The sequence below is a fragment of the Oculina patagonica genome, chromosome 14 (genome assembly GCF_052425735.1).
Source record: "Oculina patagonica isolate OP01 chromosome 14, crgOcupat, whole genome shotgun sequence".
Lineage (NCBI taxonomy): Eukaryota > Metazoa > Cnidaria > Anthozoa > Scleractinia > Oculinidae > Oculina > Oculina patagonica.
The window spans coordinates 9190986-9214218 of NC_135771.1; the positions used below are offsets into that span (position 1 = coordinate 9190986).

The 23233-nt window shown below is 39.9% G+C and overlaps 1 protein-coding gene and 1 non-coding gene across 2 annotated transcripts in view; both read left to right on the forward strand.

Moving 5' to 3' along the window:
- Positions 1–23233, forward strand: part of LOC144639160 (venom phosphodiesterase-like) — a 40091-nt gene that overhangs the window by 3525 nt on the left and 13333 nt on the right. The window contains exons 3-19 of the mRNA XM_078498416.1: positions 616–694; positions 1325–1358; positions 3305–3393; positions 3938–4017; positions 4400–4519; positions 5102–5177; positions 7101–7134; positions 7474–7572; positions 9749–9824; positions 10276–10384; positions 11450–11493; positions 11801–11879; positions 15875–15906; positions 16340–16410; positions 17235–17288; positions 19520–19589; positions 21548–21635. Coding sequence (XP_078354542.1) covers positions 616–694; positions 1325–1358; positions 3305–3393; positions 3938–4017; positions 4400–4519; positions 5102–5177; positions 7101–7134; positions 7474–7572; positions 9749–9824; positions 10276–10384; positions 11450–11493; positions 11801–11879; positions 15875–15906; positions 16340–16410; positions 17235–17288; positions 19520–19589; positions 21548–21635 — 1234 coding nt within the window. The remainder of the gene's footprint in view (positions 1–615; positions 695–1324; positions 1359–3304; positions 3394–3937; positions 4018–4399; positions 4520–5101; positions 5178–7100; positions 7135–7473; positions 7573–9748; positions 9825–10275; positions 10385–11449; positions 11494–11800; positions 11880–15874; positions 15907–16339; positions 16411–17234; positions 17289–19519; positions 19590–21547; positions 21636–23233) is intronic.
- Positions 9376–9449, forward strand: Trnat-agu (transfer RNA threonine (anticodon AGU)). The gene has a single exon. It is a non-coding gene; the product is annotated as a tRNA-Thr (tRNA).

Below are 23233 nucleotides of genomic sequence, written 5' to 3' on the forward strand. Positions count from 1 at the left end.
CGTTCTGGACCGGTTTTAGAACGGTCCCGTGTAAACAGAAGGCCTATCCGTCCCGAAAATCGGACTGGATCCGTTTGGAACCGGTCCCGTTTAAACATAGCCTTAGCGTGTACTATCGAGTTTTGGTGCACGCGGGAAGTTTGGAGAGCACGAAAGAAGCATAAGAGATGCTCAAGGCGACAGCCGAGAGCAACTTTAGCTTCTGAAGAGCTCTCCAAACTTCCCAAATGCACCATAACTCGATAGTGCACAGCTAAAAGCATGAACCAATTGTTTTAAAACATTGCCTGTGGAAACCCAAAATTCGCGCGAGAGGAAAAAATTCTGGCAAAGCGATTTGCTTACCCCATGCTCACGCTATCAGCATACAGTATCAGTGGATTTTGTGCACGCTCACTTATACTGAATTTGATTGCGCGGCCCTGCTAGTTCTGTTATAATAACACTTATCCACGCGATTTATCCAGTGGATAGCGTTATCCACCTTTTGAACAACTGGGCGCATAAATATATTCTTTAATTTTTACTTACAATGTGTACTTTTTAACTGAAAATTTCGAGCAGGCCGTGTATTAAACAACCGCCAGTTAACGTAAAGTATTGTTGCTCTGGCAGGGTGCTGTTCTTCTTATCCTGTTAATAGTTATTTTGCTTGTCGTGCTTCTGGTTAAAACACATTCAAAGAAATCTGAAGGTAAGCTCTAAGGTCCTCTGAGTTGTCATGTATTGCGAAGTGAGTGTCGACATATAGTCTTCCGGTACACGTTTAATCAACAGGCATAGACGCATAGTCAGTCTAGTCATTCATAGACTGCGAGCTTTCTCTTCCCAAACCAGACTGCTCGCAGTTTAAGAAATACTCCTAGTCGCTTCATGCCACTAGACTCGTATCCAGACCTAACCTTTTACAGAACTTCCTTCTATATACCAATATGGCAGTTTTCCTTATTCCTTCCTATACCTTAACTCGTGAAATCCCAACCCTTCTATACACCTCCAGCTTGGATACTGGAGGTATATAGAACGTCGCACATGAATATCTCGAGAGAAAAAAAGACTGTTTTGTAGTATAAGTTGTCAAACCCCATAAAGCGAGGACGGCTAAAAAAGTGCAGCGGCAACACGGCTCACGAAAGCGTTTGAAAACTCTTTGTTTCTGCCCGTCCACAACACAACGGCAGAGCTGCAGTCTCAGAAGTATCCGTTTGAGCGCGAATGGGTTTATTTATCGTTTTAGTGTGGACGGGCGAAAATGCATCAAATAACGTATAAGTGCAGACGAGGTGTCCGCACGCCTCATTATATTTCTGACTTGTTTTTATAGGTGGCAAATCTTCCGCAGCATCAGAATGCAAGAGGTAAGATTCATCTACGGTCCAGTTTGATAGCATGCAAGCAGTCCGTTGGCTCTAATTTTCATGTCAGAATTCAACAATAAGCAATTATTGGATGAGGTTGAGCATGATATCGTGAATTATCAAAACCGAGGTCTGTGTTATCTGCCGAAGCCGAAGGCTGAGGCAGATAACACAGACACGAGGTTTTGATAATTCACGATATCATGCGAAAACCGAATTCAATAATTGTTTTATTATACGTTTTCAAACAATTTGCCATCCCTTTTTTTAGCGCCGGCGTAAAACTTTTCAGAACATTAGCCAAAGCGGTTTTATCTTGTGGTTCCTCCAGGTTCTTCTCCCTCGAATAATCATTCAGAATTTTTACACTTGTTTTTGTTGTTCTCTTGGTTTTTTTTTTAAATCTTTATTCTCGATCAAAACTTTCAATTCCTCTTCGGAAACGGAGGCGAATCGCTCAGCCATATTTGACAGCACTACACGGACGAGGGGCTTGGAAACTAGGGCGGACTTTGAACTCGACATGATAACCCAATATCTGCTGCAGATATTGGGTTATCATGTCAAGTTCACATGCTACTGTATATTGACTGAATGCTATCGACCAATCACATGTTTCAAAGTAATTCTAATGTATAATAAAGGTATTTATTCGATTAAGCTCCAGGGGCGCTTATTAAAGTTTTGAGCCTTGAAAGTGGGCGCTTATTCGAGGCTAGGCGCTTATTAAATTTTCACTATTTTCAGCAAGTCGTAAGTTTATTTTGCAACAAATAATGAATAATAACAAAACGTAAAGATGTACCAAAGCAGGACTATCTGTTCATTGAAAGTTTCTGTTTCGGTCTTCTGGATGGTTTCAAAAGTACTACTTAATCAATTTCAATGTCATTGGCTGCGGTCACATGTACGACGTAAAAAAATTTGTATTTAAATTAGTTCATGGCAGCCCTTGTTGTTTATTTGTGTCCAGTTGTTCCTCTATTTTTTCTATTTTTGCACGGCATTTCGGCGTCGAAGAAAATAAATGAAGTAAGGATGCTAGAAACCGAAGAATTCAAGCTTTATTTTTGCGAACATTGATAATATGTAATTTCTTGGCATGTTGTTTGTCCTGTTTTCCTTCCTTTGACGCTTTGTTTTGCATATTTATCTTCATCTCGCACGTGCGAAAAGAATTGTTGCATTCTGATTGGCTGTTCGTTTGTAAACTTAAGACTAACCCATGAACCTTGCTTGGGAATAACTACAGTTAGTGTGTATTGTTTTGGATCAGCGAGGCGTAAATTTTCTAACTATAGTTAGGGTGAACAGAGAAGCGGTCACATTACCGAAATAGCTAACTATAGTTAAAGCCATCCTAACTATAGTTATCAGTCTAGACGTGACCGCAGCCATTGTCACTAAAAAATGCTAATAAATACTCCTCCTGCGCACTTCAGTTTTTTGGGCAGGAGGGGGGGGAGGGGGGGAGAGGGGCGGGGTGAGGGTAGGGGTGGGCGCTTATTCGAGGCTGGGCGCTTATTGACTTTTCCTACTTTCAGGGTGGGAGCTTATTCGAGGTTAGGCGCTTAATCGAATAAATACGGTAATCAGCATTCTAGATATAATGGTGTTTTTCAGCGTTTCAATGAAAAAACGATGACGTATGTTTGAGGTTAAGCCATTGACGAAACAAACTATAACATGAAAATCAATGTCAACTGATCCTTTTAGAGAGGATACAATTGAAAATTCTATGCTTTACACTTTCTACTTTCTCGCTTTCTGCATTTCCCTGGGAAATCCAAAAGTTTTAGTGCGATCAACGCAAAAAATAAATTCCGCAACTGATTTTGGAAGCTATTTCTCTGCTATCCATTCTTGGGAATGTGATCCTTGCTAATCAGTTGAAGGACATTCAATCACTCACTGTGTTTTTTATGTTGGTTTTTGTTCACGAACAGCTTACCAGACCCGATAATTCTTATTTCATTGGATGGATTTCGACCTGATTATCTCAACAGAAATCTTACTCCTAATATTAATTATCTTGGTAAGAGAATTTCGTCTCGTCGGTTATGTGTAGACACAAGGACAGACAGACAGACAGACAGACTAACGGTCAGACAGGCAGGCAGTGAGGCAGCCAGACAGACAGACAGGCAGACAGACAGGCAGACAGGCAGATAGGCAGATAGGCAGACAGGCAGACAGGCAGACAGACAGACAAACAAGCAGACACCTTTATGTTAATCACACTGTTTCTGTGTTGATAACTTAACTATCTGCAAGCAAATTCAAATCCCAAGCAAAATTTATTTTCGTCAAAAGCTTTTCTCGGTGACTCGTCAGAACCGTCAATGATGTCTCAAATTAGAGGTCTTGTTAGGAAAAATAACAAAAAACCACAGGTATAAGAACGCTCATACACGAGACAACTCAATGAGCCTTTGATTTTTATTGGAAAAATTTGCTAAAAAGTTATCAAAAACGCGATGTAGTGCTTTTTGAAAACGCACACACACACACACCTTCAAAACTGACCAACAATAAATGTATATATTGTTGATATTGTTGTGTTTTTTCTTTCCTTATAGCCAGCAATGGAGTTAAAGCGAAGTTTTTGCTACCTCAATTTCCAACAAAGACTTTCCCAAACCATTATTCCATGGCAACGGTAAGTAACTGGGGATGCATATTTTTTATTTTTTGCGGTCGAAATTCTGTCTCCGAGAACTGGGTGAGCTCGCGGTTTTTTGTAGGGACATCATAAACGTTGCTAAGTAACATGAGGGTATTCTTATGTCGACTACGTACCTGACATGACAACTGGTGCAAATTTTGTGGTTTTATTACTGCTATGAAACCTGGCACTTGAATACAAAAAAAATAACCCCCCAGTCCATTTTACTTGAAGATATTTATATTCGGAATCATTGGTGTTGTTCTTAAATCATCGAGTACACGCAGAAGAAAATATTTCCTTCTTTATTACAGGTCTGTTTCAATAAGTAAACATACCTTGTGAACTCGTCTTATTTAGTCTTATTAATCGCTAGGGTCTTTTCCCTGCGCATACTGGTATCGTGGCCAACAGGTTTAGAGACAACACTTTGAATGACAGTTTTAGAGTTGGTGGACCAACTTTTCTTGATCCGAAATGGTGGAAAGGCGAACCGGTGAGTAAGTACTGTCTTTTGCCTTGATGCTTCGTCAATTAAGCTACTTCTCGTCGTCGTCGTCGTCGTCGTCGTCGTCCTCCTCCTCCTCCTCCTCCTCCTCCTCCTCCTCCCCACCTCCTCCTCCTTCTTATCCGCCAAATACCCCTCCTCCCCCTCCGCTTCTTCTTCTTCTTCTTCTTCTTCTTCGCTCTCTTTGTCCAATAAGTTTATAATACCTTTTGTAGTACAGTTCTTTTTATTTTCTTAGCTCTGACGAAAAATGCTTAATTAACTTGATAATGCTAAGCTGTTGTAGGCCTGAGTTGTAAATTTGTTGTCACTTGTTAAGTTTATAACATGTTTAATCAGGTGCTTCCACTGCCTCGTCAATAAAGCATACAATTCTATAGCTGAAACAAAATTTCTTGAATACAGATCACTTTTTCACGGCTTAAACCTTAGTTTTTAGTAAAGAGACGTGAGCCTTTTGAGAAATGGGGAATCGTTTGTCACGACCGAATAATAATGTTGTGACCTGCCCTGTATTTTTGAGTAGTAACTCGATCTGACTTTTCTTCTTGTTTTCGTGCATTGTTGTAGCTGTGGGTGACCGCCATAAAGCAAGGTCTGGTGTCTGCTTCCTACTTTTGGGTGGGATCCGAGGTCCCTATTGAAGGTACGTGAGGTGTAATTGGAATGTTTTGCATAGAAATGAACGACCCAAAGTCGAAATTTAAATAATCAGATCTGACCGATCGCTGAAAATGCAGCTGACGCAGTTAGCCAATCAGAACTTGAAACAAAGACCTGTAACCAGTTCTAAGTCAATCTCGAGCCCAGAGTCCGTCTAGTCGGTCAGCGGTACGGGACGGACTCTGGGAAACTGGAATCGATCAGATCAATTTCAGGTCGATTTCAGGTAGAACCTTGGTCTTCCGGTTTTTATTGCGCATGCTCTCAGGTCTAAGCGGAAGTAAATTTCCCAGAACGGAAGTAAATCGAGAAAGTTGAACTATTTCTAACACAGTATTGACAGAACTGGTGTTTATCGAAGCAACAAAAGTAACAAAAACGTTCTGCAGTTAACAAAAGAGAGAGTCAACAAAAGAGCGTCTGGTGTTTTGATTTCCGTTAGTCTCTTTCTTGTGCATACTGTTATAATGGTTTTAAATCAAAGATCTTGTTTGCCTTCCAAGATTCCGCCTGACTGTGTGCATTTGTTCGTTGTTGTTTTGCGGACGACAGTGAAGAAATTTACATAATGCACAACGCACGGACAAGCTATTGTTCTGTTGATAAAAAATTTTGTTTGGCTACTTTCGTATATTTCAAAGGCTTCTCGCTGACAGCGCATCTTTTCATGATAGATTGCATGTTTTCGAGCAAATAATTTTTTCCTCGTCAAATAGCGGTAATATTAATAAAGACGTTAAAGGCCACATCGGTCAACGCTATTCAAAAGGTGTAATTAGCATTTCGGCGACTCAGCTCGTGCATACATTCACGCAATTCACGTGCACAAAATTGTACAATTCCTTTTTTCAGCAAAACAACAACGCGTAATGTTCAAATTCTGCTTTATCAGTTATTATTTTGAATCGAGCACTGTCTGCGATATTCAGTTTTTCAACCGTAACGGAGATTTGAAAAAAAAGTAGTTCTAGCGAGATTTGTAAGTCAACTATAAATTGAGTTTTCAATCGACCTTGTCCTTGGTGACGCCGTGGTTGTTGTTTTAAAACTCCGCTCAGAATCGACGCTTAAAGGAAGTCCTTTTTTATTCAAGGTATCTTTTGAGTTCAAAAAAAAATGGTAGAATTAGAAAATACTTCATTTATGTAGCGCCATATGACGAGTTCTTAGGTGTTTTACAAAATTAAGGTGATACACCTGAACATTTGACCATGGAAAACAAAAAAAAGTTTTTCCAGGGTTTCCGGTTTGGTTTACTTCCGGGGAAGATTTTCAGACTTCCGTGTTGATTTCTATTGTTCTGTGAGGACCAGTAAGACACTGAATTATTATTCAGTTTCCCAGAGTGAGTCCCGGCGACCCTACCGCTGACCAACCGCTGACGGATCGCGGAGCCGGGGCTCACTCTGGGCTCGAGATTGGTTCTAAGTGCGGGAAAACAAGCAACCAGCGCCAAGCGCGGGAAAAAATGCAACCAGTGCCAAGGGCGGGAAAACATGCAACTAGTGCCAGGCGCCAAGCGCGGGAATACATGCAACGAGTGTGTAGCGCGGGAAAACATGCAACCAATGCCAAGCGCAGGAAAACATGCAACCAATGCAACCAATGCCAATTGCAGGAAAAAGTATAGTGCAAACAGTGTCAAGCGCGGAAATGCTTATAACCCAAGTCACGGTTTCGTTTTTGGGTTTGCTCCTGATTGGCGGAAAAAGCCGAGTATTTTGCCCCGATCGATTTCATCTAAACCACTTGTTTGTTGAATAAACTTTGGATCAAGGCAGACGTAGAACCAATGCAAAGCATATTATTTCTTTTGACTGTCAAACCCTATTAAATTTTTTGCCTTGTATTATAAAGAGGCATGTTTAAAGCTAACGATTTAAAGGTATAATAATTTTTCTTTCAGGAATATTGCCCAACCCCATGTATGCGTATAACCAGTAAGTGTTTACATAAAATAGAAAACATTGTTAATAATTATATAAACGACCACTCTCTCAGTATAGCTTCTTAATACCATAATACGAAGGGCTAAGAAGACCGCTCACGAATTAGTTTCACAGAATTGTTCTTTTATGGCAACGTACAAGAATAAAAAACTTACTTGTTCGGTCCGTGAGTATAAAAGAAACTTTGGTCAAGTTTAATTCTGTATTACCTTTTCGTTGGCGTGAAGAAAAAAAGTGCTATTTTGGAATGTGCTTCTCTTTTAAGGAAACCCAAAATTTATTTAGCATGCATAACTTTTCTCACCTTCCTTTTGCTGGTCTCCTTGTTAGGACCCATCCGTTTAAAGCTCGTGTGGATAAGGTGCTAAACTGGCTAGACTTTCCACCACAGTGCGGTCCTGTTGATCCTGAAAAAGATGGCGGCAAATGGTAAAAGATAACTTAAGGTTACTATTGTTTGCGGCTACTTATTTTAGCGATTTTTCTGAGCAAGATTTAGCGATTATTTTATTTACGATTTTCTGAAAAATTTAAAAAAGTTAGTGATATCAGTTTTTAATGAACATATAGCTAAGATGCATGAAAAAAATGTTCATTATAAGAACAAACTCACTTGAAATTGAGCGAACATTTGCAGAACGAAGTTACTGGCATCCACTTTTAAAAGGATTTTTCAATTTGACTCCCGTGGCCGAAACGGAAACTTTAAAGCTCGATTTTGCAGTGCAAAAGCGGCTGAATCCAAAAATTTCTTTTAGAATACTTGTTTGTGCATTATAGAGATACGAAAACCACAAAAAATCTGTAGGCTGGATAGACACTTTAATTTTGTTTTCCTTTGGGATGGAGGAGGGGGGGGGGGGGGGGGAGGATTTAATTTAACGAGTATTAATTTTGACCGAGACAAATATTATCGAGTAATAAATTTAGCGATTTTTGCTCAACTCGCTAAAATCGCTAAAATTAGTAGCCGCTAAAAATAGTAACTTTAAGGTATCTAGATCTTCAGTATTTCATACAAGGCCAGATGTAATATATCAAACACGATAGAGAGTGTTTCATCACATTTTCAAACACTGAGAAGAGAGTTGAAAATATGATGAACTTTGAGGTGTTTGAAAAAGCGATAAAACACTCCCTCGAGTTGTTATTAGGGCGATCAGTGTTTGACATAATAAAAATTTGGTTTGTATCTGATCTTAAAATCGGTTGGTAAAAAACGTATAAAACTGAATTTTCGGTAACTCTCTGTTACCTTCATCAGAGTTAAAATTGGTTCAGTTTTTTGCATAATAAGTTTTTATACACCGCCGGTCTCTAGGGATGTTCCCAATGTTAAATAAACTTGTGGGAATTGCACATGCTCATTCACACAGTTAATGTCCTGGATAGAATGTAGCGCTCCTAGGAATAGGCGTTGTTGCCTATTGTTGACATTTCTTTCTAAAATTTCTACATAATCCGGATGAATGTCATGGTCTGTTGTTTCTGCGTGAAATTTTTTTGCGCTTTCGTTATTAGATCTTGTGCCAGGCTTGTGCTCTGCGCCGCGCGACTTCCACGATCTTTTGCTCTCTCCCACATAGGCAAAATCACATGTTTTGCATTTGACTTTGTACACAATTCCCTTGATCTGATTTGTGGCGGGGCGGTCTTTTGGTTTCTTAAAGATACTGCCCAATGTTTTAACAGGCTTGAAAGTGGTTCTTATGTTTTCTCTGCTAAGCACACGTCGAACTCTCTCGGAAACACCCTTTATGTAAGGGATTGAAGCGTAACCCCTTGGACTCTCTTGACTTTCTTGGTTTTCTGGCTGTATGGTTTCTTGAGCCGAAACAAGGCAACGATCGATGAATGGACCGTGCCAAATATCTTCCCTCGACCTCTGAGCGGAAACAGAGCGAAAAACAACAAGTAATCGGTGACCTTAAAGTCAACGGATACCCCCAAAGTTTCATCGATCGTTGCCTTGTTTCGGCTCAAAAAACCATACAGCCAGAAAATCAAGAAAGTGAGCTATCAAGCCAACTGGGAGCTGGTCACTTGTGAGCCTGAATTTTTTTTTTTCAGGCTTGCTCTTCTCAACTGCTCAAGTTGAGTACATTACTGCGATGATCTTTCATTTGCTTAAAATGTATATCCACAGTACAAATATATGAATTTCATATATTCATTTCATATCTTCTCCATCCACGGGTATATTACGAACTCACAAGTGACCAGCTCCCAGTTGGCTTGATAGCTCAGTTGGTTAGAGCGCTGCACTAGTATCGCAGAGGTCATGGGTTCGATTCCCGTTCAAGCCTGAATTTTTTTCAGGCTTGCTTTTCTCAACTGCTTAAGTTGAGTACATTACTGTGATGATCTTTCATTTGCTTAAAACAAAAACTATTCAAGTTTGGATTTTAGAAAGGAGAAACGATGGGTGATAACTTTCTTGATAGAAATTTAATTTCCAGTCTCGCCATACGTTTCACTAGCCGTTTGCATTTGTCTCACCCTATGGGGTCGCCAAAGAGTCGCCGCACAACTTTACAAATATGGTATTAGTTCAAACTGAAGTAATCAGACTGATGGTCTTTGTTACTGTTCATCTTGTTTTTAGGCGGCCCTCCTTCATTACCTTGTACTTTCACGAACCTGATTACACAGCCCATCGTACCGGTCCTGACTCAGTGAGGGTAAGAAGCATCAAGTTTGTGACTGATATTTCGACATTACGATATTACGATGTGTCATCAGCTTGATATTAGTCTCCTGAGAAACGAGAAAAGTCTGTTTACGTTAGGTATTGTTAGTATATTTTATGCTCCAACAGCTTGTTTTTTTTCCTCGGCTTGTTGGTACAGCAGATTCGTGAAAAAAACAAAACAACAACAACAAGTTTTTGCAGGTCTGAGGACAATATTTTAGATCAATTTTTTTTTCGCATATTTGCTTTGGTTTTGCATTACAACGCTTAGTAATTGGTTTAAAAAACTTCCCGCCACTTTCTCATCCAATCACTGGTCAAAACCAATCGTGACTCACTCGTGCACGGATTTTTTGCGACCTTTGTGATTGGCCAGATTGTGGTTTTGGTTTTACGACACTCAATTGAAAGCTGCTCTATTTTATGTTATTTTGTTGTAGACTAATGCACAAATTCAGATAGTGGATAACATGATTGGGAGATTGTGGAATGGTCTGAAAAATAGATCCATGGAGGACAAGATAAACATAATCCTAGTCGGAGATCACGGTATGGTGCTGACCATAGTACGAACGGTATAGTGCCAAATTTTAGGGGATAATCTGTCATTTATTTGATTAAATATGCCCAAGAAAGACATACTCGTAAAAAGGGAGTCCCAGAGAGCCCCTCTCCGCTTGTTTTGGCACGTCTATCCAAAGATCTCGCGCTGCCATTTTTCTACAAGCGTTTGTTTCGCTTCACGATTGACGGACTAACGAAAAAGGGGGACTGTTCGTAGTCTAATGTCGCTATCCACCGAATAAACCACTATCCAGTGAATAGCGTAGTTTGTCAGTCTATCAACACCTGTCCACCGGATTGCAATTTATCCAGTGGATAGCGTTATCAATACTTTTCAACCTTTCAAACGTCATACTGATTTCTTCAACTCAACACAACGACCACTCCTACTGCTAAAACCTGGAAATCTTGGACGAAAGTTGTGACTGTCAAGTTAACGCGAAACTGCTAAAAAACCGCAGGGACAAGTTGAAATGTGTGTACAGGCAACTCGAAGTATGGGTAGACATGTCAACCCCCCAAACAGTGAAAAGAAAGGTGGAGGGGGACAAGGTGCCTGTATTACGGTAGAATAGGGGGCGGAAGGGATACGGGAGGCGGGGGAAGAGAGGAAGGAAAGCGGGACCGGATTCCCAAGGTGGTGGGAATCGGGAGAAATTGAAAAAAAAATTGCAACATTATGAAGTATTTTCAAATAGATATAGCACAAAGAGGCGGGGACCGGGAGAAAAGGGTACGGGAAGCGGTAGGTTCAGAACCCCCTGTCCCCCCCCCCCCCCCCCCCTTAAAAATGTACAGTGGAATCCCGATATCTCGGACCTCTCGATAACGCAAACCACAAGTGGCTCCCATTCCTTAGTCGAATAATGCAATTTTGCTCCCGATTTCTCGAACCAATTTTCGTTTTCCTCGAAGGTTCGAGAAAAAGGGACGGATTTCACTGTAAAGGTTATCAAATGAGTGCTCGATCGTGGATTTAGAAAGAAATATTACTTGCCAGAAATAGGAATGCTTATCATACAACTTTGACGTTTTTCTGTGTTTTGCTAGGAATGGCCCCGAAAAGTTGTAATCGAACGGTCTACACAGATACGGTGAGTACTGTAGATGTAATTAAGGCGAGATGTAGAAAACCTTCTTTTGTATTATTTGTTGAAAGCCTTCTTTTGTATTTGCTGTGTTACTGAAATGTTCCTTAACTGTTTTAAGTGGTTACTCAATTTGGTGGTCATTTTATTATGTCTAAATTTGACTAATATCACTGACACAGCTCCTAGCTTAGTGGTTTGGCAAGTTTCGACGCAGCTTTCAGTAATTTCATTTGTTGTATGCAATTCTAATTGTACACATAGAGTGCAGCGCTCATGGTTGACCTGCACTTACTTCATTTGTTTCCTTTAGTACAACGTAACTCTGGATGATGTATACTCCCCTCAGTGGTACGGTGGACCATTTGTAACTATGGATCCAAAACCTGGAGGTGCGTAAAACACATTTTCTAAGGGGGAGGGGACAGAAAGTCACGTGCTTAAAGGGGCTAGGTCACGGTATTTTAGATAATACTATTTATTTTCGTTAATTAAGAGCTCTAACGTTCAAATTGGCAGAGCAAAAGTCTTTTTATTGGCAAAATCACGGTCACATAACAAAAATTGATGTTTTGCGAGCATTGTAAATTGACACTTTCACACAAATTGAGATAAACTTGAAAAAAGTCCGGCCGACGTTTTTCAAGTTTACCCGAACACAATCCGTTTTAATCTTGACGAATTTTGCCCATCCATGCCCCTTTTTGGCCTTTCTGTCAAGCCAGCTTAGCACCTTGTGATATTTCAGTTAATTCTATGACCGGTTGGTCAGTGCCGAAATTGCCTAAAATTGCGTTACATAGCCCCTTTAACCCATGATGTCTTCGATAGCAGTCCCTAGACGGGGTGGGGGGGGGGGGGTGGACTTCGACATGAAAGGGGAAGGAGATGCTCGTTGGAAAATATGAATTAAACCCCGAAAGGAGACAATCTGGGCTTGACTCAAGCTTTATTTGACCCCTTAAATAGAGACCATTTTGCATGCCTGATCGGTTTTGACCGCTAACACAGTATGACGGCGACGGTTTTTTTATATTTCCCACTTGCAACCCTAAACGAGACCTCGACGGCTATTAAAATATAGCCGTTCTGTCCTGAACACCCTAAATGAGACCAAAACCCGTAACTTACACCCCAAAGCGTGATGAGGAGCATCCCCTACTCTTTTATATTGCAGTTCTCCCCTTCAACCCCCCCCCTCCCCCTGCTCCCCTTTTGATAACAAAATACCGTTTCAATATCTTTTTTAGTAATTTTAAGCTGTAGAAATCTGCCTAAAATAACGCGGACCCTCATTGATTGGTTCGTTGCTTATTATGAGGAAATGGAAAAAAAAAGTTATGACTTTGTGTAACTGTTCTAACCGGCCTTAAATTACAAAAGAAACAGATAAAGAACACTTTATAGCGGAGCTCCCAGCGGCCCGCAGGGCCGCAGAGCAGAGCCCCATACCCATAGAAAATTAACAGAACCATGAATTTGAGTTTTCATGGTCATCATGGCTAGCGGCACGGTTCGCGGGCGCGTACGACGTACGTCGTGCAACATGGCGGCCATAGTCATCCGGGATTTTTAAAAGGTCTTAAACCGAAACGAGGCTTTGTTTTTGGCGCGCTTTCCGATCCGCGGCTCTCCGCGGCGACACAACCGATATGTCACGTATAAAACTACAGCAGTCTACAGTGTTTAGATGAAGAAACGGTTTGGGAAACCTTTCTTTCTGCATTTTTCAAGCGTTTTTGGAGGAAAACTTTTTCCCTACAATTTTTCAAGCATTTTTGGAGGAACATTTAAAGGAGAAGTTCACTCCAGAATGGCCATTAATTTTTTTTTCGCCAATAAAAAGTTTATGCAAAGATATGTTATTCACCAAAATTTCAGCTTCTAACGAGCGCTTAAACCGTACGAAATCCTTTTCTGAAGTAGCCCAAAACTCGACAACTGAACGCCGCCATCTTGGAGCTGTTAATGTATGCGTGACGTCAAAGAGCTCAGCCTGAACTTGAGCGGGAAAATTTTAATTACTTCAAACTCCTTGTTTCTTTGTAGTGGCATTTGTTTGTCAAAATGCCTGTTTGTGCAGCTCCATTTTGCTTAAACAGAGCTCCAAGAAATACAAAAAGAGGTATTTCGGTTTTCACCGTCTTTCAATATTTAAAGCACAATTGCTCAAAAGCGGACACAAATATTTGTGTGTTCCGGCGTTAAATCGGGGTCCGATCGAGTTCATTATCGAAGTGCAATTTTCTGCAACTTTTTCCTTCGAGACCCTCGATTTTTCTCGTCGTCCCGCTCGACAATCTGTCTCTGGGTCTCCGAGGATGATCATGTTACCAATGATGCAGTATTGCATACGGTACGTGCATGTTGCAATCTAGATTTGTGACAAACAGAACATAAACAACCAAGAAGTCCATAAACGGCAATGTCGCCAATGTCCTTCGCGGTAATAAACGTCCTCCTCCACTGTTCGCGTCATTCATGGCGACATGAACGCGAACATTGCTGTTTCGTTTTGTTTACAGCATCCATCCTAGTTATTTTACGCCGGACGTTTCCTTGAACATTACTTGTTCGCTTGACCACAAATATTCGCCGGGACCTCGATCAAACGCCCCCAGGGTTTATTTAAAAGTTAGCAGTTTTGACCCGGCGTTTATACGAAGCCGGCGTTTAATCGGGGACCCGCGTTTAATCGAGAAAATACGACGAAGTCAACAACAACAACAGAGACTTTCTCTGGTTGATTAAAAATCCTCCCTGAAATAAAGTAAAAAAGTGAAATAGCATAATTGTAACATTGGTTGGTATTGCGTCTGCCTTTTTTTTTGTGTGGGTATTTTCACTCAGGAGACTGGATCTGTGATCTTCTTCGAAGCAGTCTTCCGTATAGTTTTCGGAACACACAAATATTTATGTCCGCTTTGCCAGGAATTATCGTTTCTGCCCATTCTTATAATCCATTCGTGAGCATTTTTTCTTTTAGATATTGAAAGACGGTGAAAGGTTTTTTGTATCTCTTGGAGCTCTTTTTGTGAAACATGGAGCTCCACAAACAGGCATTTTGACAAACAAAACAAGGAGTTTTGAGTATTCAAACTTCAGGCTGAGCTCTTTGACGTCACGCATACATTACTAGCTCCAAGATGGCGGCGTTCAGTTGTCGAATTTTGGGCTACTTTAGAGAAAGATTTCTTAGGGTTTTAGCGCTCGTTGGAAGCTGAAATTTTGGTGAATAACATATTTTTGTATAAACTTTTTATTGGCGTAAAAAAAATAAATGGCCATTCTGGAGTGAACTTCTCCTTTAAGCATAAAGCTGAGTATCTATTTTTCATTGTTGAAGAGCTGCAAGCTGCTTTTGGCGTTGCTTAAAACTATTCTAATTTTGAAATATATTGCCGTAAGTTGATTTTCTTTGGCCGTCAATAAAGTCGAATCCTAATCCTTTGCCGTGAGAGTTTATTTCTTATTGCTGTGAGTTTATTCCGACTTTTAGCCTTACATTTTCTCGGCGGAAGAAATTCATACAGTATAAGTGGCGTTATTCGAAGTGCTAAACGACGACAAAGCAAAAAGCTCGAACAAAATAAATTTAAACTTTGCACACGGTAAGAAATAAAAGATAAGTTTTAAATTTGCGTACGTGACTGAGCAACCCATTTCAGTGCGCCGATGTTAAGACAAATAAAGGAAAGAAAAGTAAGACGGGAATATGCCCACAAAATATATTGACGTCATTTTGTATAAAGCAAAACGATAAGAGAATTGTAAAACTATTTTCTATTCTTAGAAAGCAGAGAATAGACTCTTAATTTTTATTCTGGCCATGAGTTGTATCAAGCAAAACAATAAGTGGATCGTAAAACTATTTTCTTTAGAAAGGGCTGGAGAGAATAAACTCTTAATTAATTTTTAGGCCATTAGTTGTTCTGCCTCGAGATTATAATGGATTTATATTTATCTTGCACCTATGGGCCAGCGTATACATTAAAGCTTTGACCCCATATTTATCAAAATGAAAACATTGTTACTCCAGTAAAAAAAATAAATAAATAAAGGGGAGCTTCGCTTTTAGGCTTGCCTAAATCTATATATTTAACCTGATCAAATGCAAATGTTCAAGTCAGTTTATGAGATTTCTAAAATTCATGTTTAAACCCACGCTTAGACTTAGGTTATTAAGTTCTGCCAAAGCCTTTTAATTAAGTAACTCAGGTCAGGTAAAACGCGCGCGCTTATTATCTTATTTATTAGAAATGACATAAACCCATTCGGGGTTATAAAGGGATTTTATAATTAGTGCTTGGATAAAGGTTAGATTCTAAAAGAAAGTGAGACGGGAGTGAAAGTGATTGTTTTACTTTCAATGCTTTCTTCCCATTAGTTTCGGCTGAAGAAATAGTTTCTCGTCTAAAAGTAAGTTGTTGTTGTTGTTGCTCTATTACTTAGAAATCGATATCTTAGAAATATATACACCTCATGTAACTATTTTACATACCACAAGCTAGGAGGCTTTTGTACGATTCCGGCTGGAAGACTCTTGTATAAGACAAAATAAACTTCCATGTTACACAGAACATCTTTCGATAAAGTACTTGTAATAAAGTTTGCATCGTTTCCAGAAAGGCACTGTGCTTAAATTCGAACGTCTGTTCCTTTATTCTGACGCGAACAATAGAGCAACCAGATTGTCTACGCAAAATGGAGGTCGCTGGCTCCAACAAGACAATAATTAATCAATATTGCATTTTGCTTTATTCCATTTTTTGGCCTAGGTTTCAGCGCAGACTGTAAAAGCAGCCGGTCTTATAAAAAAAAATAATCATTGCATTTTGTCTTTTCTTTTCAGTGTAAAAGTTCTCACTTTCGGGTGTTTTTAAAAGAAAACTTACCAAAGCGTCTTCATTACTCAGAGAACAGGTATACGCAAAATCTAATGTTTGTCGCTTCCAAGGATGTTCTTAAATAACAGTTCAGACAGTTTTCTTTCTCTGTCGAAAGTAAGACTTTTTTGTTAGTTTTGCATTTGTTAAAGGTGTTACGACACATGTTTTATTAGACAATGAGGTGCGCCCACACCGACGGAGCTTATCCCGTTTTCCGTTACATCATAGGTTACATGAAACGGCTGTTGTAACTATGTGCGAACTTATGGGAAACGCAGCACTTTGCAAGTTTTTCCCCTTGCTTTCCAATTGGAAGATAAAAGGTTCTTAAGATTGGTGTCGTCGGTTGCCCTTAGTTAACGTTAGAACTGAATAGCCTCGCCTGTTCTGTCATTCCTGGTCTGTTAACCCGCAGCAAACAGCTTCTATCCTGGCGTTTACCATTGCTGTGTTTCCTCGGGATGGTTAATATGGGATGCGCGGTGGCCTAATGGTTAGTGCGCCGGACTCCGGATCGAGCAGTCCGGGTTCGAGACCTGGCCGGGGTCACTGTGTTGTGTTCTTAGGCAAGACACTTTACTCTTATAGTGCCTCTCTCCACCCAGGTGTATAAATGGGTACCGGCGACATAATGCTGGGGGGGGGGGGGGTACCTTGCGATGGACTAGCATCCCATTCAGGGGGGAGAAGAAATATTTCTAGCCGCTTAATGCTACCGAAACCGGGATAAGCTCCGGCAGTATGGGCCGCATGGCTCGAGGCTTCCATTCGGGATGATAAAAACAGGTGGATGGATAAGAAATATAGTAAGTGAAATCGGCAACTGATGGGTATTGACCTCATGATATTATCTTACAGGAGAATCGGACGAATTATCGCAATTCCAGAAGACGGATGGCTTCTAGGATTCAAGTGAGTACAGTGTATTCCCCTGAGTAGTATTCAAGTCCCCTCGAGTATTCCCCTTTCTTTAGATAATTTGTCGTCAGGCTCAGATTTGAGGTGAACAAGCCAGTATAGGTTTTTGTTAAATAAAGTTCTCAATATTAAAATGAGTAGTAAGTGCCTTAAAATCAGTTTAAAGTTCCATACGTTTCGGGCTCAGCCCTTCATCAGTGGAAAGTCAAGATTTCAGTTAAAAACGCTGGCTTGCGCCATGAAACCAAATTTGAGTTTAAAGGTGCGCGCGCGACAAGAGCGCGACAACCTAAAGATATCGAAAATCGGAATTCAGACCGTGCGGCTGACTGGTGCCTAGCTTGATAATTAGGCGCATTTTCTGTCGTTTGCGTTGTTTATTTCCGCCGCAGAGCCTGACCCCTCGGACTTGTGCGTCTTGCAGGGTGTGTCCGTTTGCATTAAAATGCTCGCAAAAATTATCCAAAGAAACTTGGGAGTAATTTTCGAGTACTTTCAGAAAATTTTCGCCATAATTTTGTAAAATATTTTGACATAGTAATAACACAGTGGAAAATGCTGATTGTCGTTAAGGCCTGGCAAAACGAGGAAACATGTTTCCTGAAACATTCGTAGGGCGCGCATGTTTCCCAGTTTTGCCATACGGGAAGCATTGTTTCCAGCGTCAATTTTTTCTCCAAGAAGCAAACATTCCGTGTTTTCGCGCGGTGTGGAACCAATGCAATTGCAAGGCAAAACGAGGACACAATTATGGAAACATGTTTTCTCGTTTTGCTTGGCGTTAATACTTGGTCCGGTGACAAACGACATCTACCGAAATCAAACATACGTACGAATTTAAGGCATACCAACGAAGGTATCACTCTCTTTTAAAACGGGTTTTAGTAGTATTCAAAACCAGTTTAACGAGGTCGAATATTTATATTAATAATCCAACTCAGCTTTATGGTGTACAAAATAAGCGCGACACGATATTTGTACTGCTCAAGACCGGTTTAACAGGTTTCTTGTACGTTGTCCTCTTATTCCTTTCGACCGCGCGAAAGATAAAATAAATGGCATGCAATGCATGCAGAAGCGATGACGTTTCACAAGGGGTCTTACATAATTTTGAGGAAATTTGACAAAAACTTAACGTAAATAAAAGTAGCTGACACCCTGTGCGTGATAGACTGTTATCCAACTGCAGCTTACATTTTTTAAACCTAAGAAGCAATGTTAGTGATTGAATAAATACCATAGTTAGGCTCTGATGGAATTCAAATAAATACAGTAGTTATGAATTTACAGGCCAAGGATGCAAAGTTAAAAATACATTTTCTTCGTAGATTTGCTCAATTGTACAACAGTAATATTTTATTTTATATTTTTATTTTTTTTAGATTTCCCTATGTTGTCTCAACAAAATTTGCGTTATATTGTAGCGTGACTTCCGATATACGACATACGATACGCGGGAGCTAGGGTATAAGCTGCGAGAAAGGTCAAACGGTCTCCTGTTCACAGCGGTCCTGTATATTATAAGAAATTTCTGTCTATAAAATCTAATAAATCCCATATAAAATTAGTCTCTTAAGAGCACGGAAGTATTTTGCTGTTGTATTCTACGCGGCGATTTCTTGTTAAGTTAAACTTGATTTCTGTTCGATTGCGCTAAACAGAAAGCAGACAACAGACAACAGAATAAAAGAATAAAAGATGCTGTCGATCAGCTGCCTGCATAAAGCGATGACGTCATCAGTTACACGTCATCACTTAAAAACGGTGGAAAGGGCTTTCCTAAGGGCCTTAGGGCTTTCTACGTCACTCATTCTGTTTGGACTACTACGGGTCATCTGTCATCAGCCACTAGAAATTGTTTAGATGAGCCAGGGAGGATGGGGCTGAGGGATTTTAATTACTTGCGTAATACGCATTTTGTGTAAGTGTTTAACTCAACAAGAAATGCTCGCTTTAACCACAAAGCATAATGGAACCAGGCAGTTAAAAAGGAACAGTATAAGATATAAATTAAACAGACATCAACATTCAAAGCGGTGAAAACAATCAATGCAGCGTTTGACCTTAAAGGCGGCCGAGTATCGTATACATGTATCGTATATCGGATGCCACACTTCAATATAACGCAGCATTTGTTGAACAACAACGAAAGGAAATAACGGTAGTAGGCCCGTCTATAAAGCCGTAAGGTTTCTTGTTAATTTGATCTTTTTGTGTGTTTGAAGTTCCACTTCTGGCATCAGATACTGCAATGGAGGAGATCATGGCTATGACAACTTAGATTTTAATATGCGGGTAAGAAACAAAGTAAACAGACTGGATTTCATCTTCGATCCTTACTGGTTGTAATTTGCCTGCAATCCCGGGGGGGGGGTACTCCCTATAATGGCCTATACGGGGAGGCTCCGCCCGAAAGGGGTACCTTTTTTCATGCTTCAGGTAAAAAAAGGTAGAGATTTCAGAAATTAAGATTATAAAAGGGTAGGAATATCGGTCATTTAGGTATTTAAAAGAACTTTCTATTAAAATATGTTGAACATACGCACATTATTTTAATTAATTAAACGCTACATAAGGTATATGAAAGGAGTACCTTTTTTCAGTAAAAGGTATATGAAAGGGGTGCCTTTTATGTCAAAATGGTATATAAAAGGGTAAGGGGTTGGGCCTCGGGGCGAAGCCTCCCCGTACAAAACTTTTTTTAGTAGCGCACCCGGGCCTAAAATTTACTGCTGCTGTTTGACTTTATTGTGGTGGTGCTGTTACTGTTTTTGTTGTTGTTTAAGGGGCTTTGTCACGGATTTCAGCAAATTTTGGGCAGCCAAAATATATATTTGTGTGGAAGGAAACATAAAATAATAAATAAATAAAATAAATAAATAAATAAATAAATCAACTTTGTTTTACGAGGGTTGCACGTAACAGTCTTCGACTGACAAAGCTGTGGCCCTCGGATTCCCGATCGAATTGGAATTTAGAAGTGTTGGTTTTTGTGGAGGGAGGAAAACCGGAGAACCCGGAGAAAAACCCTCGGAGCAAGGACGAGAACCAACAACAAACTCAACCCACATATGGTACCTGGCCGGAATCGAACCCGGACCACATTGGTGGGAGGCGAGCGCTCTCACCACTGCGCCATCCCTGCTCCCCCATGGTCCATTTTTATTAACAGTTGCTATATTAGAGCACTGAAACTGTTAACAAGCGTCTTTGGCTGCAGATGACTTGGATGGAAATGGATTGCGACTTGAAAAATTGAGGCTAAACGTTTCAAGTTGTTTCCGCGCGTCTTCAGAAAGTCGATATTTATAGCCAAAGATTAATTTCTATCCACGAATTAAGGTTATATCTTCCTTGAGATGCTCAAAGATGATGGTTTTTATGGGGTAAAAAAATAGGAAAAAATAGGAAACCTAAAATAAAAGTCCATTTTTATTAAAAATTGCTATATTAGAGCACTAAAACTGTTAACAAGCGTCTTTGGCTGCGGATGACTTGGATGGAAATGGATTGTGACTTGAAAAATTGAGGCTAAACTTTTCAAGTTGTTTCCGCGGGTCTTCAAAAACTCAATATTTATGGCCAAAAGGTTACATCTTCCTTTAGATGTTCAAAGATGATGTTTTTTTTTTTCATGTTAATGTTTTTTTTTATGGCTACCACTAATTTCAGAACAGTTTAAACTAAAAATCTAAGAAATCCCCATGACGTAGCTCCTTTAGTAGCACTGTCTCTGACCCACTACACAATTTTTAAAGCAGCAGCCAGCAATAACAACAAAACATACACAAAGATAACGTGACCACATCAATACGCCACAGTAGAAGTGAGGATTTTTCTCTCATTCACGGGTGTCTTCCTATGATGATAATTTCTTAAAAATGTTTGTAATTTGCAGTCCACAACTAGGCTATTTTCAGAACGCTACGCTGATTGGTCACTTCGAGTGACGTACTTTGCTTTTTGTATTTATAGCGGGAGCTGCAGTGGTGAGAGCGCTCGCCTCCCACCAGTGTGGCCCGGGTTCGAATCCTGGACTCGGCGTCATATGTGGGTTGAGTTTGTTGTTGGTTCTTGTCCTTGCTCCAAGAGTTTTTCTCTGGGTTCTCCGGCTTTCCTCCCTCCACAAAAACCAACACTACTAAATTCCAATTCGATCTGGAATCAGTGGGATCAAGAAGAGCCACTATATGTGGAAGATGCCACCGTTAATTCCCATTTATTATTTATTTATTTATTTTATTATATTTTAGACTCTTTTTGTAGCCCATGGTCCCGCTTTCAAAAAAGGAGCGGAAGTGGAGCACTTTCAGAACACTGAGCTTTATAATATGATGGCAGGTATGTTACGATATCCATTGCTTTTTACCTCATGGTAATAAGGTTAAGTTACGGATCTCGAATTCCCTCACTCATTCACTCGCTCGCTCACTCACTCCATTCTGATATCAAACCGCAATTAATTTATGCATTAAATGGTAAACGTGCTGACAGAAAGGTCCGTTAAAATGCAATTCATCCATGTTAATCAGAAACAAATTATTCTCAAACCTCGTTTCCAGGGTCTCTCTTTTACAGGAAACGAAGTTCATTAAGTATTTACATCAGTTTAAAACTGCTAAGAGTCATGTGACCAGCGCCAGGGATTACGTATGCCGTGTCCTCGTCACGTTTTGAACAGTAGGAGGAGGGTGTTCACGTGAGTCGTACACCTCAGCATTTCTTTGCCTACATTATCTCACCTGCGAATGCTGCAATCATACAAAAGAAGTCTTTTGCTATTATTTGATGTGGATTTTAAGATCAGTGAACAAATTCTGTGTTTTATGATCGTTTGAAGTGCGATTGTTACGAAGTTAATTTATCTAATACGGCGGAGTCGCACTTCAAACGATGATCAAAACACAGAATTTGTTCACTGGTCTTAAAATCCACCTGGATGACTGCAGAATTCGCAGGTGAGGTAATGGCAAATGCAGGCAAAGAAAATGCTGAGGTGAACGACTCACGTGAACACCCTTCTCCTGCTGTTCAAAACGAGAGGAGGACACCACATACGTAACGCCTGATGCTGGTCACGTAACTCTTAGCGGTTTTAAACTGATCTTACTAGTACATTGTCATGTTACGTTCTCAGATAAATTAGTGCTCCTCTCATTCTTTACCACGAAGATGATGATGGTGATGATGATAACGCATTTCTGTAAAGCAGATTCCAAGCGACTAGTTGATGGGTTCGTTCATTCGTTTAATGACAAAGACAATTCAACGATGATTTATCAAAACATTAGTGAAATTAATCCTTAATTTTATGACAAAACATGCGATTACCTGTTTACAACATAAAGCGTAAAATAAGTGTAAACAAGATATCTGTTGTTGGTACTTTTTGGCAATCTTCGGAAGACTATCATCGGAACTGTTTGCCGAGAGATCCCGATTGTCACCGGATTCTTCAAGGCCATCTTCAGACTCGAATACGCTTCGAAAATCTTAAGAGCAATGTAACATTCACAAAATATACCCTCGAACTGTCTCAGTTACAGCCATTCAGAATTTAATTTAAGTATCTTAAAGTTAAAATCAAAATAAAAAATACTCGGCCCGCAACATTTAGCAACCGCCAACTAGGGGAAAATAATTAATTTTTCCTCAACGGTCCGTAGCAAATCGAAAACTCAAAATGTCTCGAGAATATGAGGAAAATATGTATAGTAGCTATCTAACTGATTAGCCCATCAGGTTTTTCTCAATCAGAAGGTATGATGCAGAATTCAGCAGAATAAGATTCATAGATTTCTTTATTTTCAGCGCAGTTTCCTAATAACAGTCATAAATAAGCACGACCATTTACAGAAACGTTAAAAAACAATAGACTGTACACGAGCTATAGGACCTATAGGTATATACAAAACAAAAGATCGCTGACAAAACTAAAT